The sequence below is a fragment of the Lissotriton helveticus genome (genome assembly GCF_964261635.1).
Source record: "Lissotriton helveticus chromosome 1_1 unlocalized genomic scaffold, aLisHel1.1 SUPER_1_unloc_78, whole genome shotgun sequence".
Classification (NCBI taxonomy): domain Eukaryota; kingdom Metazoa; phylum Chordata; class Amphibia; order Caudata; family Salamandridae; genus Lissotriton; species Lissotriton helveticus.
The window spans coordinates 542276-560281 of NW_027611723.1; the positions used below are offsets into that span (position 1 = coordinate 542276).

General features: G+C 41.9%; 1 protein-coding gene across 1 annotated transcript in view; it reads left to right on the plus strand.

Moving 5' to 3' along the window:
- The window catches only part of LOC144806481 (ribonuclease inhibitor-like), a 247136-nt gene that overhangs the window by 214016 nt on the left and 15114 nt on the right, over window positions 1-18006 (plus strand). The window contains exon 13 of the mRNA XM_078672836.1: window positions 11135-11305. Within this exon, the coding sequence (XP_078528962.1) occupies window positions 11135-11305 (171 nt within the window). The remainder of the gene's footprint in view (window positions 1-11134; window positions 11306-18006) is intronic.

The window sequence follows — 18006 nt, forward strand, 5'->3', positions numbered from 1 at the left end:
CACTTTAGATGCATTCGTGAACATGAGATGGAGCTCTGTCACTTTAGGAGCATTAGACAACATGAGATGGAGCTCTTCACTTTAGATGCATTTGTGAACATGAGATGGAGCTTGTCACTTTAGGTGCATTAGACAACATGAGATGAAGCTCTTTTACTTTAGATGCATTAGTGAACATGAGATGGATCTTGTCACTTTAGGTGCATTAGACAACATGAGATGGAGCTCTTTCACTTTAGATGCATTATTGAACCTGAGATGGAGATCTTTCACCTTTGATGCATTAGTGAACATGAGATTGAAATCTTTCAAATTAGATGCAGTAGTGAGAATAAAATAGAGCTCTTTCATTTCTGGTGCAACAGTGAGAGTGATATGGGGCTCTTTCACCTTAGACGCATTAGTGTACATGAGATGGAGCTCTTTGACTTTAGATACATTAGAGAACATGAGATGGAGCTCTTCCACTTTAGATGCATAAGTGTGTATAAAATGGAGCTCTGTCACTTCAGGTGCAACAGTGAGCGTGAGATGAAACTCTTCACTTTAGATGCATTAGTGAGAATAAAATGAAGCTCTGTCACTTTAGGTGCATTAGAGAACATGAGATGGGGCTCTTTCACTTGGGATGCATTAGTGATCATGAGATGGAGTTCTTTCATTTCAGGTGCATCAGTGAGAGTGAGGGGGATATCATCATATGCATTAGTGATCATGAGATTGAGGGGCATATCATCAATGACGGCGTTAAAATTATCACCGGTTTAGCGGCAGAAAACGGTCGCTGAAGCGGCGATAACGGGCTTGATAATATGCCCTGGAGAATTCCAATAGAAGCCCATGTTCACACCAAAACATGGGCTACTATGGGATTCACAAGGGCATATTATCAACCTCAGTATTCTCCGCTTTAGCAGCAGTTTTCTGCCGCTACAACGGTGATAACTTTTAACATCGCCCTTGATAATATGCCCCGTTGGTTCTTTCATTTGAGGTGCAACAGTGAGAGTGAAATAGAGCTCTTTCACTTTAGATGCAGTAGTGATCATGAAATTGAGTTCTTTGATTTCAGATGCAACAGTGAGCGTGAGATAGAGCTCTTTCACTTTAGATGCAGTAGTGATCATGAGATGGAGTTCTTTCCTTTCAGGTGCAACAGTGAGAGTGAGGCGGAGATCTTCTCTTTCGGTGAATTCAAGAACATGAAATGGAGCTCTTTGACTTTAGATGCATTAGTGAACTTGAGATGCAGCTCTTTTACTTTAGATGCATTAGTGAACATGAGATTGAAATCTTTCACTTTAGATCGATTATTGAGAATAAAATGGAACTCTTTCAATTCAGGTGCAACAGTAAGAGTGGGGTGCAGCTCTTCACTTTAGATGCATTAGACAACATGAGATGGAGCCCTTTGACTTTAGATACATTAGAGAACTTGAGATGCAGCTCTTTCACTTCTGATTCATTAGTGAACATGAGATTGAAATCGTTCACTTTAGATGCAGTACTGCGAGTAAAATAGAGCCCTTTCATTTCTGGTGCAACAGTGAGAGTGACATGGAGCTCTTTCACCTTAGATGCACTAGTGTACAGGTGATGGAGCTCTTGCACCTTAGATCCATTAGTGAACACGAGATGGAGCTCTTTCACTTTAGATGCATTAGTGAACCTGAGATGAAGCTCTTTCACTTTAGATGCATTAGACACCATGAGATCGAGCTCTTCACTGTAGGTGCATTAGATAACCTGAGATGGAGCTCTTTCACTTTAGATACATTAGTGAACATGAAATGGTGTTTTTCCACTTTAGATGCATTAGTGAACATGAGATTGAAATCTTTCACTTTAGATGCAGTAGTGAGAATAAAATAGAGCTCTTTAATTTCAGGTGCAACAGTGAGAGTGAGGTGGACACCTTCACTTTAGGTGCATTAGACAACATGAGATGAAGCTCTTTTACTTTAGATGCATTAGTGAACATGAGATGGAGCTCTGTCACTGTAGGTGCATTAGACAACATGAGATGGAGCTCTTTCACTTTAGATGCATTAGTGAACATGAGATGGAGCTCTGTCACTTTAGGAGCATTAGACAACATGAGACGGAGCTCTTCACTTTAGATGCATTAGTGAACATGAGATGGAGCTTGTCACTTTAGGTGCATTAGACAACATGAGATGAAGCTCTTTTACTTTAGATGCATTAGTGAACATGAGATGGATCTTGTCACTTTATGTGCATTAGACAACATGAGATGGAGCTCTTTCGCTTTAGATGCATTAGTGAACCTGAGATGGAGCTTTTTCACCTTTGATGCATTAGTGAACATGAAATTGAAATCTTTCAAATTAGATGCAGTAGTGAGCATAAAATAGAGCTCTTTCATTTCTGGTGCAACAGTGAGAGTGATATGGGGCTCTTTCACCTTAGATGCCTTAGTGTACATGAGATGGAGCTCTTTGACTTTAGATACATTAGAGAACATGAGATGGAGCTCTTCCACTTTAGATGCATAAGTGAGAATAAAATGGAGCTCTGTCACTTCAGGTGCAATAGTGAGCGTGAGATGGATCTCTTCACTTTAGATGCATTAGTGAGAATAAAATGGAGCTCTGTCACTTTAGGTGCATTAGAGAACGTGAGATGGGGCTCTTTCACTTGGGATGCATTAGTGATCATGAGATTGAAATCTTTCAAATTAGATGCAGTAGTGAGAATAAAATAGAGCTCTTTCATTTCTTGTGCAACAGTGAGAGTGATATGGGGCTCTTTCGCCTTAGACGCATTAGTGTACATGAGATGGAGCTCTTTGACTTTAGATACATTAGAGAACATGAGATGGAGCTCTTCCACTTTATATGCATTAGTGAGAATAAAATGGAGCTCTGTCACTTTAGGAGCATTAGAGAACATGAGATGGGGCTCTTTCACTTGGGATGCATTAGTGATCATGAGATGGAGTTCTTTCATTTCAGGTGCAACAGTGAGAGTGAGGGGGAGACCTTCACTTTCGATGCATTTGAGAACATGAGATGGTGCTCTTTTACTTCATATGCATTAGTGAACCAGGGATGGAGCTCTTTCACTTTAGATGCATTATTGAACATGAGATGGCGCTCTTTCACTTGATATGCATTAGTGATCATGAGATTGAGGGGCATATTATCATCAATGATGGCGTTAAAATTATCACCGGTTTAGCGGCAGTACACGGTCACTGAAGCGGCGATAACAGGCTTGATAATATGCCCTGGAGAATTCCAATAGAAGCCCATGTTCACACCAGAACATGGGCTTCTATGGGAATTCACAAGGGCATATTATCAACCCCATTATTGCTGCTTTAGCAGCAGTTTTCTGCCGCTAAAACGGTGATAACTTTTAACGTCGCCCTTGATAATATGCCCCGTTGGTTCTTTCATTTCAGGTGCAACAGTGAGAGTGAGATAAAGCTCTTTCACTTTAGATGCAGTAGTGATCATGAGATAATGTTCTTTCATTACAAGTGCAACAGTGAGAGTGAGATAGAGCTCTTTCACTTTAGATGCAGTAGTGATCATGAGATGGAGTTCTTTCCTTTCAGGTGCAACAGTGAGAGTGAGGGAGGCAGAGATCTTCTCTTTCAGTGAATTCCAGAACATGAGATGGAGCCCTTTGACTTTAGATACATTAGTGAACTTGAGATGCAGCTCTTTCACCTCTGATTCATTAGTGAACATGAGATTGAAATCGTTCACTTTAGATGCAGTACTGCGAATAAATTAGAGCCCTTTCATTTCTGGTGCAACAGTGAGAGTGACATGGAGCTCTTACACCTTAGATGCATTAGTGTACATGTGATGGAGCTCTTTCACCTTAGATGCATTAGTGTACATGTGATGGAGCTCTTTCACTTTAGATGCATTAGTGAACCTGAGATGAAGCCCTTTCACTTTAGATGCATTAGATAACTTGAGATGGAGCTCTTTCACTTTAGATGCATTAGATAACTTGAGATGGAGCTCTTTCACTTTAGATACATTAGTGAACATGAGATTGAAATCTTTCACTTTAGATGCAGTAGTGAGAATAAAATGGAGCTCTTTCATTTCTGGTGCAACAGTGAGAGTGAGGTGGAGATCTTCACTTTAGGTGCATTAGTGAACCTGAGATGGAGCTCTTTCACTTTTGATGCGTTAGTGAACATGAGATTGAAATCTTTCACTTTAGATGCAGTAGTGAGAATAAAATAGAGCTCTTTCATTTCTGGTGCAACAGTGAGAGTGCTATGGGGCTCTTTCACTTTATGTGCATTAGTGAACATTAGATGGAGCTCTTTTACTTTAGATGCATTAGTGAAGCAGAGATGGAGCTCTTTAACTTTAGATGCATTAGTGAACTTGAGATTGAGATATTCTTGTATTTATCAAAGAAAAGAGAAGTTTATCTTGATCGCTAGCACCTCTCTGAACTGCCTCTGCATGTTGTATTTCAGCATCAAGTAGTGCCTGAGTGGCAGCTCTACCTGTAGTTTTCCGCTCTTTATTCCGCTGCCAGATATATTGTTGAGTAAGCCATCTTGTAAATGCCTTCATTGCATCCCAAACAACAAGAGGGGAAGCTGACCCCAAATTTTCTTCAAAATAATCCTCTAATTGTTTGTTAACAGTGGCCATATATCTGCTACCTGTGGGTAGACAATGTGGAAAGGAGAAAAGCCTAATTATCTTACGTTCAGCTTTGACTAAAAAGATAAAATAGGATTATGATCGGAAGTAATCCTGGGGCACACTTCCATATCTGCTCACAGTATTATATTATCCAAAACCCAAGCCATATCTATTCTAGAATATTGCCTATGTGGGGCAGAATAATACATATAACCTGGGGTGGTTGGATATAATAATCTCCATAATCCTTTGTAGACTGCAACTTCTGCATTTCTAATATTGCAGTTCTCGCCTTCCGCATTCTAGATGTAGCGGCCTGGTTCATTGAGTAATCAATGACACAGTTAAAGTCTGAGATAATCAGATGCTCCCCCTGCCAGTTTAGCAACTCCATATTTAAAACATCATAAACAGTAGTATCATCAACATTAGGGCCGTATACTGAACAAAAAATATATTTCTTTCCCTCTTTTTCAAACTGTGATAGCGCCCACTTTACCCTCTGGTCAACCAGCGTTTTACTTATTCTACAATCAAACTTCTTATCTATTAGTATAACTTCCCCCCTTATTGGAACACTTTGTGGTGTACACACAATTATTTGATATCCCAAGTGCTAAGGAAGGCCACGATCTTTATATGCAAGACGTGTCTCTGTCAGGAGAACAATCAATGCATTTTTATCTCCTCCCATACAAGTTGCCTCCTAATTCTATTATTTAGGCCTGCAAAATTCCAAGCCATACACCTAATCTGCTCCATAATAGATGTTCTTTACTTTAGTCTCTTTGTTATCCCTCCTGATACACCTATTTGTACTGCTTTGAATATTGTGTTTTCTCATTCTCTTTTCTGTCGTTCTTTCTAAACACTTATATGCCCTCCTGATGACTTTTTTTCCTCTACCTTCCCTCGGTTAGGCCACCAAATCCCACCCTCACAACTTGCTGCCCAGCTCCCTCCCTGTACGCAAAAGAGGAATCCCCCCCTTTTATCAGCTGCAGATGAATTGGCAGCTACACAGAGACAATGCAACATTGGTAGCCCCCACATATCACCACACGCAGTTTATCTATGTAGCAGTAAAGAAAAGAAAAAAGAAAAAAACGTAGAAGAGGAGAGAAGCAAAAATCTTTTATTTTTTAAATTTAAAAACAGTAACATCAATCAGCCTTCATGGAAAATAACTAACCCCCACCTTAGTTGGTGCTCTTCAAAGTCCAAAAACTCTTAAGACTTTTTAGGCGCTCCCTCTGTTTGCCATTTACTGAGAGCATGCCTGGCCTCCTTCTCAGTAGTAAAAAATATGAGTGTCCTCCTTTAATGACTTTTAATCATGCAGGCTCCTATAGAAACACCTGTGCACCTTCTGCTTTCAGCAGATCAATTAGCTGTCTCAGTTTCCAGCATCTATCCATAGTTACCTTGCATTGATCTGACTGCACAAATATTCTTAGAGAATCGACGGTTACCTGTGAATTAGGACGGGATTTCAAGGATATAGCCTGCCTAAGTAAGAAATTACAAACAAAAAAATCAAAAGTGGTCGTGAGTATCAAGATCCCTGCTTGTTTAGTACTAGTGGTAATCTATGCACATTGCACTCGTTGTAGCTGGCAATCCCAATCTCAGTCCATGAGGTCGGGAAAAGCCTTTTGAAAAAGCTAGACCTCATGCGCTCTAGGACCAGATCCCTCCTTTTCCTCCGGAACCCCAAACAACCTTAAATAGTTCAGTCACTGCCGATTCTCTAAGTCCTCTATCTTTGCCTGCATAGCAAGTATCTGAGCATCATGCATTTGCAACGAACTAGCTGTTAGGGTAGTAGTTTGTTCGGTGTCAGCAACCCTTTGCTGTTACTCCAATATGCCTTGCGTGAATGTCCGATCTTCAGTGACACCTCATTTAGTGACTACTGAACGCTGTGTTTATCCACCTTAGCCTGCGCATAATGCTCCTGTGCTTCAAGTCTTTCATCCTTCGGGCCTGTAAAATCAGGGAGAGTGATGACTCGTTACAGTCCTGTACTTCTTTAGAGTTTTGTTTCTCCGTTGTCCCCCCTCCTCCCCTTAGGAGGAACAGGTGTCAATGGCAAGCTCTGTGACCCGGGGCTGAATGTTTGGACAGCAGGTATTGTTAACTCAGGACTGGTGCCAGCTCTATGCCTTCCTTCTGAGCCACCTACGCTGTCTGTTAAACTTGTTCCTGAAAGCCATGATATTATTTACTTGACCTCTCCCTTCGCCTGAACCCACCTGCACAGAGGACACCGTCTGAAGTATCTTTACATCATGAGGTCACATTATGCTGTTGCTGAATGCCATGTATACTGAGTATTTTCTTCCCTTTCTTTGTTACTTTAGTCTTTTCATTTTCTTTTTGCTGGAAGATATATTAGGCGACCGGGTCCCAACCTGGGCTTCATCTGCTGATTTGTTAGCCATTGCCGGCAAATCGTTTGTTGCTGTACATGGTGTACAGTTTTCGCTTTCTTGATAGACCCCTTGAGTCTCCTGTAAACCTTCGCCATTCCCAGACGATGCCTGAGACACAGGTTGCATATTGATATCATTGTCGATGTAAACTCTGGTAGGATTTATTACTGTGTCTATACTGTTCCCTATATGTCCAGCCGGCTCTCTAGATGTTGAGTAGTCCCCCCCAACTTCTGCAGAGGTTTTCTTTGGCTCACTGCTATCGTCAGTTTCCCCAATGGCAATGTCCCCTGTTTTAGATGGCGATAAAGGCAGCTCAGACGGACACATTGTATCCTTAACTGTATCCACAGTATTCTCAGCCTGATTGATACAATTTATTGTCTCTTTACAAACCCGGGCTTGCCCAGGACCTCCTGGCCCTACATCATGACACCCATTAGTATAAGCTTGTTTCACTGGAATTGCATCTAAAATTGCATCGGCAATTTTCTCTCCATCTGACTGCTCTGTTAACGCTCTGGCCAAAAAATAGATCTGCAGCTTTGCCCGATTGCAGGAGTCTCAATAGTGGCTTACCTACTCTCGACGAACCCTTGGAAGTGTTTGTATGTCCAGCTGCCACATGACCACAAATAAATTCAAGAGAAAGATTCATGAGTGGCAACACACAAAAAAAGCAAGTTATAGTGCCAACAGAACAGAGTTTGTTCCGCAGACGTTGAAAGTTTAGTTGTAAATCTTTATTTTCCAGATAGTCCTTTGTACACAAACAGCCAACACGTTTCACTCTTCACAAGGGCTTTTTCAGGGCAAAAGGTAAGATGGTCAGATTCATGTCTCAGTTAATAGAATCCAGCAAAATGTGTTACTGTAAAACATCCCTGTTGTTGGACGTTATCTTCATACATGAGGCCTAGTGAGGATTCAAATATCTTCAGTCCAATGAGAATGTACATCGTCAATGATGGTGAAAAGCTAGGTCTTGTGGCATAAATGAGCCATCTGTGTAGTCAGGTAGAGTACTTGTAAAATTTGGCATGTGTCAGCGAAAACCCTGTCAGGCAGCAAGTGTCAGATGGAGCTCTTTCATTTCAGGTGGATCAGTGAGTGTCAGATGGAGCTCCTTCATTACAGGTGTATCAGTGAGTGTCAGATGGAGCTCCTTCATTTCAGGTGTATCAGTGAGTGTCAGATGGAGCGCCTTCATTTTAGGTGTATCAGTGAGTGTCAGATGGAGCTCCTTCATTTCAGGTGTATCAGTGAGTGTCAGATGGAGCTCCTTCATTTCAGGTGTATCAGTGAGTGTCAGATGGAGCTCTTTTATTTCAGGTGTATCAGTGAGTGTCAGATGGAGCTCTTTTATTTCAGGTGTATCAGTGAGTGTCAGATGGAGCTCTTCATTCCAGGTGTATCAGTGAGTGTCAGATGGAGCTCCTTCATTTCAGGTGTATCAGTGAGTGTCAGATGGAGCTCTTCATTCCAGGTGTATCAGTGAGTGTCAGATGGAGCTCTTTCATTTCAGGTGTATCAGTGAGTGTCAGATGGAGCTCTTTCATTTAGATGTATCAGTGAGTGTCAGATGGAGCTCTTTCATTTCAGGTGTATCAGTGAGTATCAGATGGAGCTCTTTCATTAAGATGTATCAGTGAGTGTCATATACAGCTCTTTCATTTAGATGTATCAGTGAGTGTCAGATGGAGCTCTTTCATTTCAGGTGTATCAGTGAGTATCAGATGGAGCTCTTTCATTAAGATGTATCAGTGAGTGGTTCTTGCTTGAGCTGTAGGGTTACTGGCCTTAGCTATGTGTTCGATTTTCCCAGGACTCTTCTATTAACAAGATTTGCAGAGGCTGAAGATGAGGCCCCTCAGGGAGTGACTCTCCATAGTCACAGGTCTCCAGAGTGGAGGCCATGTTGTGTCAGGAAATGATAGGACAACCTTCACATTGGGCCTGGACGTGGTAATAGAGTAGGAGGCCAATTAGCTAGGCTGTGGTGCCCGCTGGCTCACTGGAGGATAGTGGCCAGAAGAGTTCAGTCCTGGGCCTCTCCCTAGACAAGGTCCGTTGTTCTGTGATGCAAAAAGATAACGTGTCGGTGGTGCAATGAGTCAACCTTTTCAGAGCATGAATTTTCAAATACTAGTTGATAGTTTCCTCTGTGTGGTCAGAAGATTTTGATGGAGGTGTATTATCATTCTGGGCAGATATTTGTTGCAGCCGCCTGCCACTCTCCATTCCCGAGGGATGCCAATGACTAAAGACTGGACCTTGGCATGTTTGTGGAGATAATGGACATGTGGACCTGTGTGCCAGGGATCTGTTTGTGGTGCTGCTGAACACTTAACTTGTAGTAATCTTCACTTGGATACAGCATCTCAATTAAGCCTTTCCGAACGTCACCATGATCCCTAGAGCAGTGTTACTGGCCTGGGTTTGAGGAGCGGATGTTGTTCTGATGTGTCATATTATGAGGTGAAACTCTAGTTCCAGTTTTCTGAAACTTTTTTGAGATTTTCCAAACCCTGTTCCTTGCTTGTTATTGGTTGCCCCACGTGGAAAAATTCATCATCTTGTTTGCAACATCCTGAAGCAGGGAATTGCCTGGTGGATGTTTGCAAGTCTCAGGGTTATAGCAGCAGGATCTATTCTTTATGCAGCAGGCCAGGCCGATGGAATACATAAGAGATACAGGGTAACTTTGAGTAAAATTTTTGTTGAATTTTGAAAAGGGATCTCAATCTGGTGGTGGCAAATGTTGTTTACATTTTTTGTCCTAGCTGAACAGGATAAGGCCTCCTGGGCGGCCATATCTTATAGATTTCTTTTTTCTTGATGGGGCCATCTTGTGGCTAATGCACCAGCCAGTGAACACCCTTTGGTGTACAACCTTCTGAAAGGCACCGTTGAACTTGGTGGCTCTACTGCTTTGCCCTATCTTGCACAGATAGGTAGGAGGCCTTCAGCTGCTTAACTTAGATGGAAAATTGCTTACTCTGAAGGGAAGTAATATTTACAGTGTCATGAAGATCCAGCTCCTGCACTTGAATGATTTCCACTGACCCCTTCTGGGCATCGATCTTCAGTGCATTACACAAAGTTAATCAAGAAAGGCAGGTAATGTCTCTGGTCAGCCCTTGTGTTTCTCCCACACTTCCTTGTTGGATTTAATAAGTCTTATGTGACGTTGTTTTGCACATCTTCAATTCATTAATCATTTTGTTATTGGTGTTATGGCTTCCATGGAATTTTCATTGGGACCAAATTGTCAGTATCAGGAAAGCCAGGGACTGATCAACAGAATACATTTTTAAGAAGGTGTATTTTGTGCAATTGACGGCTGTGCATCCTAGTGTTGATTAAGATTTGAGGCAGCATAATCCTCTCCTCTGGCCCTGCCATTGGATAGATAGTTTCCTATGTAATGTAAAGTGAACTTACTTTTCTACTGAGGACACAGTGAAGAAGAACTCTGAATGAACTACAAGGTGTTGCATTGTATCCATTGATGATGCCCAGTATTGAAGAAGCTTGTTCCACCAGCTGGTCTTCATTGAAGCAGTTGTTCTTATTGACAAGAACAGACCAGAATTCAGTCATTGAACAGATTTGCGTTTTCAATCTAAGCCTGATTAATGGAAAGACAGAGCTGGAAGAAATGGAGAAGAGAGGACTTTCTGAGATTGAGCGAAAGTTGATTTGCTGTGTTCATCACTTGATGTCCTGTAATTTGTTTACCTTGTGTTCTGAGTGTTCTGTGTGGTTTGGTTTTTATACCTTTTTGTGGTTGATGCTTGTTTAAAGAAAAACAACATCAACCTCCCTCCCTTGTACTTGATAGGAGTGTAGCTTCCCTCTGGAATAGCTGGGAAATTAATAATATGTGCCTGGGTTGTGGTTTGACTCCAGGAGGCTTCAGTACTGATTAAAATAATCTTTTATCTTTTCACAAAGAATCAAGAATGTAAATATATGAAGTGTTCTCTCTTAGAAATGAGTGCCCTATTTGAAATGTGAGCATTGTGTCTTCTTGTTTGTCTATTGCAGATTAATTCATTGCTCCTTTACAAGCGCCTGCAGCAAAGATCTCGCCTCTGCGGTCTCCATGAACCGTTCTCTTTTAGATCTAAACTTGGCAGATAATGAACTCGGGGATGCTGGAATTAAATCCTTGTTTGACGGACTGAGACAGCCCAGCTACAGTATTCAGACTCTGGAGTAAGCTCAGCTTTCGCTGCAAACATCTCTTAAACTTTCATCCCTGGCATTATTATTTGTTAGTCTTCTATAATGGATTTCACAATTGTTTGATGTAGCTGGAAGTCCTCATTTTTTGTGAAAAGTAGGGCAACGTTCTAGTGAATTTTTCACTATTAGAATTTAAGGTCTGTTGCACTAGTGCACTCTTCCCCGTCACCTTTTCATAATGTTCAGCTTGTTCAAACTTTTCAGAAGTGGCCTTTGTATTTCCTCGGGATCTGTACAATGCTCTCAAGGGCACACCTCTTGGCACCACTGAATTGGTATGCTATTATAGCACCAAGGGTCTGAGTGGCCAGATGGGGGAAGGGGACTACGGGGAAGGAGACCTGTAAAGATACAAAAAAATATACACAGAACAATATAAATCAAAACCTTATAAGCTTCTATGCTATGCACTGTTACTAACCCTAGGAACAGCTCACATAGAGTAAAATGTTACACGTAGTACATCTCTTGTTTTGCCTAAGGTTTTCCTTTGCTAAGGTTCAATTTAAAAATGAAAACACAAAGAAAAGACACTCATGTTGAGTCATGATAAGATTTCCACCATATTGTTTGCTAAAAAAGGTAAAAAATAAAATCTTAATGACTTATGTACGATTGCCACAAAATTGATGCTGCTATGGTGAATATTAATAGCTTAATGCTTTGTTTAATGAAAGCTTATTAATAAATCTCACACTTTGCTTCATAGCAGTCTTTATATCGAAACTCGTAATCAATGCAAAAAAAACACTCTCGAGCCAGAGATGCTGCATGAAAAGAAACAATTGTGTATGTAATACTCGAAGAAATATGCCAGCATATAAAAGAACTTAAAACCTGCGGCTTACCATTCAGAGTCTGAGTCTTGAAGAGATAAGGAATCCGCCTTTCTATTGTCTGTTCCTGGTCAAAAGGTTACTATAAAATCATATTCTGAGAGGAATAACATCCATCGCAACTGTCTGGGTGTAAAAAGGCGGACTGAACTCATAAACTGCAAATTGTGATGATGTATATACTGTAATGGTATGTTTTGCGCCTTTTAGATAATGCCGCCATTCTTTGAATGCATCCCTGATGACCAGCAGTTCTTTCTCTGCAATGACATAATCTTGTTCAGCCTCTTTGCGTTTCAAAGACATGTAGGCCACAGGACGTAGCTGTCCAGTATCATGGTTTCTTTGTGAAAGTAACCCTCCGATGGCAACATTAGAGGCATCACCCTCTCATTTGAATGGTTGTTGGAAATCAGGATGTGCTAAAATTGGTGCTGAGGTACAGGCCTTTTTAAGAACAATAAATGCTCTGGGGTCCATGCAAAGGAATCTTTCTTTCTGAGTAACCGAGTGATGGTTGCTACTGTATGGGAGAATTGGTTGATAAATCTGTGGTAAAAGTTGGCAAAACAGAGAAAAAGATTGTACATCCCGGACCAATGAAGGTGGGGGGCTTTAAGCAACTACTTTGATTTTTCTGTCTGCCATTTGCATTCCAGAGGGTGATAACACTACTCCTAAGAACTCCACAGTAGTGACATGAAATTCGCACTTGCTAAATTTGCAATAAAGATGGTGTTTTCTTAATGCCAACAAGATTTGTTTTACATGGTGTTCATGCTCAGCTTCACATGTTAAATAGATTAGTATATCATCGATAGATAATATTGCACATCAGTTAAGAAAAATGTAAATGCAACAGGTACATTGCAAAGCCCAAAGTAAATCACTGTGTACTCAAATAAGCCGTAACGAGTTTTAAAAGCTGTTTTCCACTCATCACCAGATAACATACAAACCAAATGGTATGCTCCTCTTAGATCGAATTTTGTGTAAACGACTGCTGATTTCACCTGGTCAAGCAGAACTAGGATTAGAGGCAATGGACATTTGTTTTTCATGGTGATTTTATTTAATGTGTGGTAGTCAATACAAGGTCTCTGATCTCCTTTGGTCTTAAGGACAAAAAAGAGTGGCACAGCTGTTGGAGACTTAGAGGGACAAATAAATCCTTTGGCTAGGTACTGGTCAAGGTATTTCCTTAAAAACTGATTTTCTCGTTCTGATCAGGATTAAATATGGCAATTTGGTAATGTTGCCCCAGGGATTAACTCGATTTGGCAGTCATATGGCTTATGAGGTGGTAGTTCTTCTGCTCTCTTTTCATTGAACACATCTGCGAATGTAATGTATGAAGAAAGAAGTTTGATATTCTTTTCTTGAGCAGTTAGTATGCGTATGATAACAGAGGACTCTGTTTTAGTATGGTTGCATGCACTTTGACAGTATGATGCATTGAACTGAACTGTTCTTTCCCTCCAATCTATAAGAGGATTACGTTGTTGTAACCATGGCATACCTAGTATGAGACCATATTGAGGGGGTCTTAATGACATCCAATTGTATATTGTCTGTATGCTCTTCATTTGTTTGTTGGTTGTAAGACACCAGTTGTAGTTGGATTGTCTGTAAACTAACAGAACCCCCTGTTAAAACATTTTCATCTACCATACCTCTTGAGTTGTCTTTTTGACACAAGGTATACTGAATTGCTGAATGACAAGAGCATCAATGAAGTTGCTAGTGGCCCCAAAGTCGATAAGGACAACAGCTACATGAACCTGATTTAAAACGTGTAGAGTCATTGCGATGCGGAATTGTTCTGTATGATTTTGTGTCTCTGATAGCATTGAGTGAAGAGGAATGGATGGGATGGCTACAACACTCAAGTGTAACCCTTCTTTAGGTCTTGGGTTTGTTAGTTTTCTGATGCAGCTTCTAAACTAGCCACAGTGTTGTGATGTCATGTAGTCCACATTCCTGGTCATCTCCCATTGGAGTGTGGAATGTGTGTACATCATTTCCCTGAGATTCCATGAAAAGTCGTTTGCTGTCGGGAAGCTGATGATGGCTGACAAATAAACCACTCTCTCCTACAAATCCTTCTGTTCCTATGTCATTATCAAATCCACACATTCGGTGACGATCTGAAGATTATTGCCAACCCTCAATTAACCAAAAAGAGGATCTACGCTTGTTCTACGAAAAGAAGAGAAACTTTAAAGAAAAACTATAAGTAAGGCTTTGAACGTACCATTTCGCAACTCAATCTACTCAGCGTGCATCTCGCAGCATCACAGCCGTCAAATTTCAGTTTCAAAATTGGCTTTTCGGTTTCATCCGATAAAAAAAAAAGCGAAACAGGCAAGATGCACGTCATTGAGGACGTACCACGTCACACGTAACAAACCAGGCATTTCAAAGGAGGACAGCGAAGCCAGCGTCAGCACGTTGCCACGTAGTTGCGGACATCATGTGGTTTTTGGTTTAAGTTGCACTTCACACTGAACCATCCCAGGATCAGGCATCTATTAGGTGGACAGTGACGCAGGCGTCTGATCACTCAAACGCTGTGGCGGACATTTTGTTCTTGATCTCGGTTACCGTTACCGCGGTAACAAAGCAACGCTCATTCCAGTGACATCGGAATTCAAAGTGTTTTATCATTACGAAGCAAATCATGTGCTTTAGGGACAGCTATAAAGAAGCATATTTATTTACAGTTTATAAAAGTGTATCCGTGAGAAGCCACAACAAAGTAGATTCATATACTGTGACACACACACATGTTTTAGAAGCATGTTCATTATTACGTGCACGCTCACATACTGCTTATACGAGTTTGTGAGAGTCCACAACGAAGCAGATTTATACTGTGACACGCACACAAGTTTTAGAAGCGTGTCCATTATCACAAACCAGCAGTTACTGTTATGATTAACAACAGTGGTTTCAAAGCCTGCTCATGACTTAAAGTATATAGATTTTGCATCGTTAAACAAGAAACCTCTAATTTTAATTTTGTGCAACATTACAAACAATCGGACATAGTGAAATCAAACACATCGAGCACTGTGACACGTACACATTTCCTGTGTGTCAAGTTTTATTTAAAACTCTTCTCCTAGATACAAAACTGTGAAATGCATAACTTATCTTTTGGGTATTAACCCAAATTTATTACCAACATACATGTCAATTTTTATCTTTATTGTATATTAAAAAAAAAATTCATTATTTGAACAATTTTTATTTACATTTTTGGTGTGATTTAAGATGCAAAGTATCAATGCACCTCCACCTTTTCTTTCAAGTTCCAGGTGATCCACCTATTCCTTGGCTTTCCTGGTACAGAGCCTTTACGAAATATCTGGGTGCTAATGGTGGAAATAGATATTGATCAGAGAGAAAAAATTCTTATTAGAGCATAGTTTAGGATTTGAAGGACAGTCGGTCTATGAACATCTTCCACCGTATGAGGTGAGAGAGGATGATGAAGATATTGATGAATATCAATTAGCTGTCAAAAAATTAGAAAAACTATTTGATATTCTACCCAGTTTAATTGTAAACAGACACGTTTTTTACTAGGGAGCAGCAACAGGATTAATCAATAGTTACTTATGTTGCTCCCTTAAGTACTGTTAGACCTGGCACCATTGACGTGGGTCTCCATTCCATTTTTGCTGTTGCCTCATGTGTTTTTCTGGTGTTAGATGTTTTGGGCACTGTGCCACTGCTGTCCAGTGCCACAGTGCGAGTGCTCCCTACTGTAAATTGATGTATTGATAAGTGGTTCCATGATTGGATGTTTGGTTTACTTGTCAGACCCTAGTACAGTACACTGAGTGTGCTCAGGGCGTGTAAATCCAAATGCTGCTAGTGGGCTTGCAGCACTGGTTGTGCCACCCACAGAAGTGGCCTTGTAAAATGTGGCTAAGGTCTGCCAATGCAGAGCCTGCGTGCAGTCTTGTACTGTCATGCTGATTGGGCAAGTGCACCCACTTGCCAGTCCCTGAACCTTCCAATTTCTTCATATTAGTCACCCCTATCGTAGGCCCAAACGCAGGGTGCACTGTAAGTATAAGGTAGGACAAGCCCTGATGTGTGTGGCATGTCCTAATAGTGAATTACAGCCATTTTCGTTTTTCACTATTGCAAGGCTACCTGTTCTCCATAGGCCAGAATGGGCTGTTAGAATTATTATACTTTATAATCCTAGCAGACTCAGAGAACATGGTAGAAATTCGAATTTAGTATGCCGGGGCTCAGAATATTAAAATACATCTTTTGGTAAAGTTTATTTTAATATTCTGTGTTTGCAAATACCACTTTTAGAAAGTAGGTATTTGCTTGCCTAACCATTTGAGCCAGCCTCTGCGAGGTTGTGAATTCCTTGTCTGGGTTTGTGTGTGAAAGGGCTGGGGAATTCCAGGAGACAGGCTGGGGCAGCCCGGTGGTTAATAGGGAGATCTGCATCTAGATGGGAGGGACGAGTTGCACCTGGGACCTGAATACGGCTGGACCTTCCCTCAACAATGCTGGCTCCACCCCCTGTGGTGTGTCTGATGTCTCTGCCCTGCACACTGAAAGAAGAGAAGGAAGACTGTTAACAAAGTGCTCCTGAACTGTACTTGCCTTCCACAATGCTGGCCCCACCTCCTGTGGGGCCTCTCATGTGCCTGCCCTGTGCTGTGAAAGGAAAGGAGAAGTCTGGTAAACAGAGTGCTTCAGAACTGGCTCAAACTGGGCACAGGCCCCTCTCCCCTCAGTGAACAAAGGATTTAGGGGTATAAGTATTGGGACCCTAATCCCAAGAAATTAGATCACTTCTGGACTTACAAGATGAAACCTCTGCTGAGGAATAGCAACCTGAAGAAACTGAGAAGAGACTATTCCCAAGCCGAAGTGCTACTTGGGGAATTGGCCTGCAGTGGTTGCCTTGCTGCCAAAGGGAGGAGAAAGAACTTTGTGGACTTTTCTTTCCACTTGTGCAAAGATCTCGAAGGGGTTGGAAGAGAGCTTGCCCCCTGACCCGAAGTTCTAGGACTAGTGGACTTCATCAGCCTTTGTGAATTGCTGCTGGAAACAAGTGGCTACAGAGGCAGTGAGCTGTGACCGACTCTCACGACCGGCCGAATGTCCTGTAGGCGCCGCACCAAGCAACGTCTGCCTCGAACAACGCAAGCTCTGCACTCACCGACGCCGTCAATGAGCCGTAGCCTGCACCGCGACTAGAAGGACACCGTGACGTGCAACGCCTCGCTACACCGAATCAAACTGGTCTGACCAATGAGGTCACTGAAGCTGACTTCGAGTCCTGTGACCGCACCGGAGTTGGGCACCACCTCGCACGCTTTGCGATGCACCGCCCGACTCGCACCGCTGTCCGGACCGACCGACGCCAGCTCCCGAACTCCGGCTCTGTCGCCGCACCGTAAAGCTGGAAGCACCGCAACAAGCAACGTCCGCCTCGAACAACGCATGCTCTGAGTTCACCGACTCCGTCTCAACGCCGTCAATGAGCCGTAGCCTGCACCACGACTGGAAGGACACCGTGACCTGCAACGCTTTTTTTTTCCACACCGCGACGAACCCCAGAACCGGCTCGCACATCCGTGCTGGCCACCACAAGGAAAAGATACTGTGACTGAGTCTGTCAACATTTGAGTGGGCTCAGACCGCCGCGGTCCGCTGGATTTGTTAGACTCTGTCTTCTTTTCAGCAACGCTGTCTAACACGTGCCCTAGCAGCAGAATGTGAATTTGAAAACTTTACGTCACAACTCATCAGAGTTCAAATTGTGGTCAGATGTTGGGATAAGAAAGTTCAAGA